At 47.6% G+C, this 1,765-nt stretch overlaps 1 protein-coding gene across 2 annotated transcripts in view; it reads right to left on the minus strand.

Moving 5' to 3' along the window:
* The window catches only part of LOC102671867, a 2,558-nt gene extending 2,163 nt beyond the window's left edge, over positions 1-395 (minus strand). The window contains exon 1 of one of the 2 annotated variants that reach the window (XM_031513647.1): positions 32-395. In XM_031513647.1, the coding sequence (XP_031369507.1) occupies positions 32-104 (73 nt within the window). In that variant the 5' untranslated portion in view covers positions 105-395. The remainder of the gene's footprint in view (positions 1-31) is intronic. The other variant, XM_006622417.2, reaches the window with a different exon arrangement.
* Between the last annotated feature and the right edge of the window lie 1,370 nt (positions 396-1,765).

A 1,765-nucleotide genomic window follows, 5' to 3' on the forward strand; every position in this document is an offset into this window, starting at 1 on the left:
AGAGCGTAACTGTGCGTGATCCATTGCTCACCGAGCAGTCCGGCGGAAGAAACTACGACGACGACGGTGGTCAAGAGCACCAGGATCGTGAACCTGACGGCCATCACGGTTGTCCCCGATGGTTTCTCTTCCGATGCAGATTACTCGAACTCCTCGAGCTCCTCGCGTTCGGTGTCGCTCGCGATACGGTTTACGATAAGCGCGGGAGGGCGTAAACGAGCGAAAAGTTCGGAAGAAACTCCGTGGAAAAAGGATTCACGCGCGTCGAAGAGGAGATCCTGCCCAGCAAGGAAGAAGCTTAAATCTGGGCACAAAGCCGGGCGCGGGTCTTGGATCGGTGATCGGCTGGCGGTCGGCACGAAAACTGGCGACAGGATTGGCCACGGCGACGATGAGGTGCCACGCCATTGGCCGAGGTGCGGAGGTAACAACGGGCAAAGAACCTCATCTGGGTGACCGGGTGACCTCCTTTGGCAACCTGGTACCAGGAGAACTTATGCGACTGTCCTATCTACCGATCCTCTGCTCCGGCCATCGGAGGGCCCCCCCCCCCCCCNTCCGACAAAAAATCGGTGCTCTTCTTTTTCAATAGCCACGATATACCGTTTAGATCACGCAATAATGCAAAAACAATCTTTTTTTTCTTCCTCTTCTTCCTCTTCTTTTTTTTTTGTCTTTCAGAATTTTTATCGCGCAGTTTACGATTCCTTTTCGTATGGGGAAGGGGAGGGGGAATTCTCGTCGATATATTCAATAAAGAATGAAAAATGGAAATTCGTGGACACGTTGTTTCGATAAATCTTGATTTTTTGACAGATCGTTATGGAAGAAGATCTGGATATAGTCTTTTCTCTCCCTGTCCTTGTAACCTGGATCGCAACGAACGTAATAATAGCGTGGATACGAGAGGAACGTCTTCTCACGGACGAATCTCTAGTTAGTTGTATATTTTCATTCGGTTATCTCTTCGATCCAAGCATGTTTTCCGGCTTTCTCTGATCGATCGTGCCTAATAAATAAAAAAGACATTAAACGAAAGGGGAAGGAAAAGCGTACGCTTGGTTGACCACAACAACCAAGGAGTCATCGTCGTTCCGCTTCGACACTTCGCGAAACTTCTATTACTTTGCGACAATTGCAATATTCTTTGTATCTCGGAAATATTATATAATTTGCCTAGATCGTTATTTTTTTTTTTACGTCTCGAAAGAACAACTCGAAAGAAAAGATGGACGAGAATTTCCTTCTTTGTTTACCAATTGGCTTCCCCTCCCCTCCCAATTGGGATATTACGATTTCGAGGCAAGGGCCCGGCAGATTCGAGCAGATTATCCTGTGACGTTACGTAAAAACTCGTTTCCCTTGATGACCCACATCCCCTCGTCGTTCATCTCTCCCGTTTAGAAGGCCGGAGAGGACCAGGCGCGCGTTATCTTAAAATACACCGAGGCGAGAGTCGGTCGGTGTGCATCCCCGGACAATAATTATCCAACCTTCCTCCGATACCTCGACACTCCGAATTCCATTGTGATACCTTCGCTTCGTTGGACAAGTATTAACCAAGGTAAACCACTCCTGACCACTACTTTCTTCGACCCACTAACCGGAGAAAGGCCCCATCTCCGAAACAAACGCCAAAACACGCTTGCGCCTGATCATTATCCTACCAACCAATGTTTATCATCGCGTGTTCGTTTCGCTGATAATTGAAAAATATCACGGCTCCATTCCTCCTCGATTCCAACCGAAATATATATATATATAT

The sequence above is a fragment of the Apis dorsata genome, unplaced genomic scaffold, assembly GCF_000469605.1.
Source record: "Apis dorsata unplaced genomic scaffold, Apis dorsata 1.3 scaffold_683, whole genome shotgun sequence".
In the NCBI taxonomy this organism is placed as follows: Eukaryota; Metazoa; Arthropoda; class Insecta; order Hymenoptera; family Apidae; genus Apis; species Apis dorsata.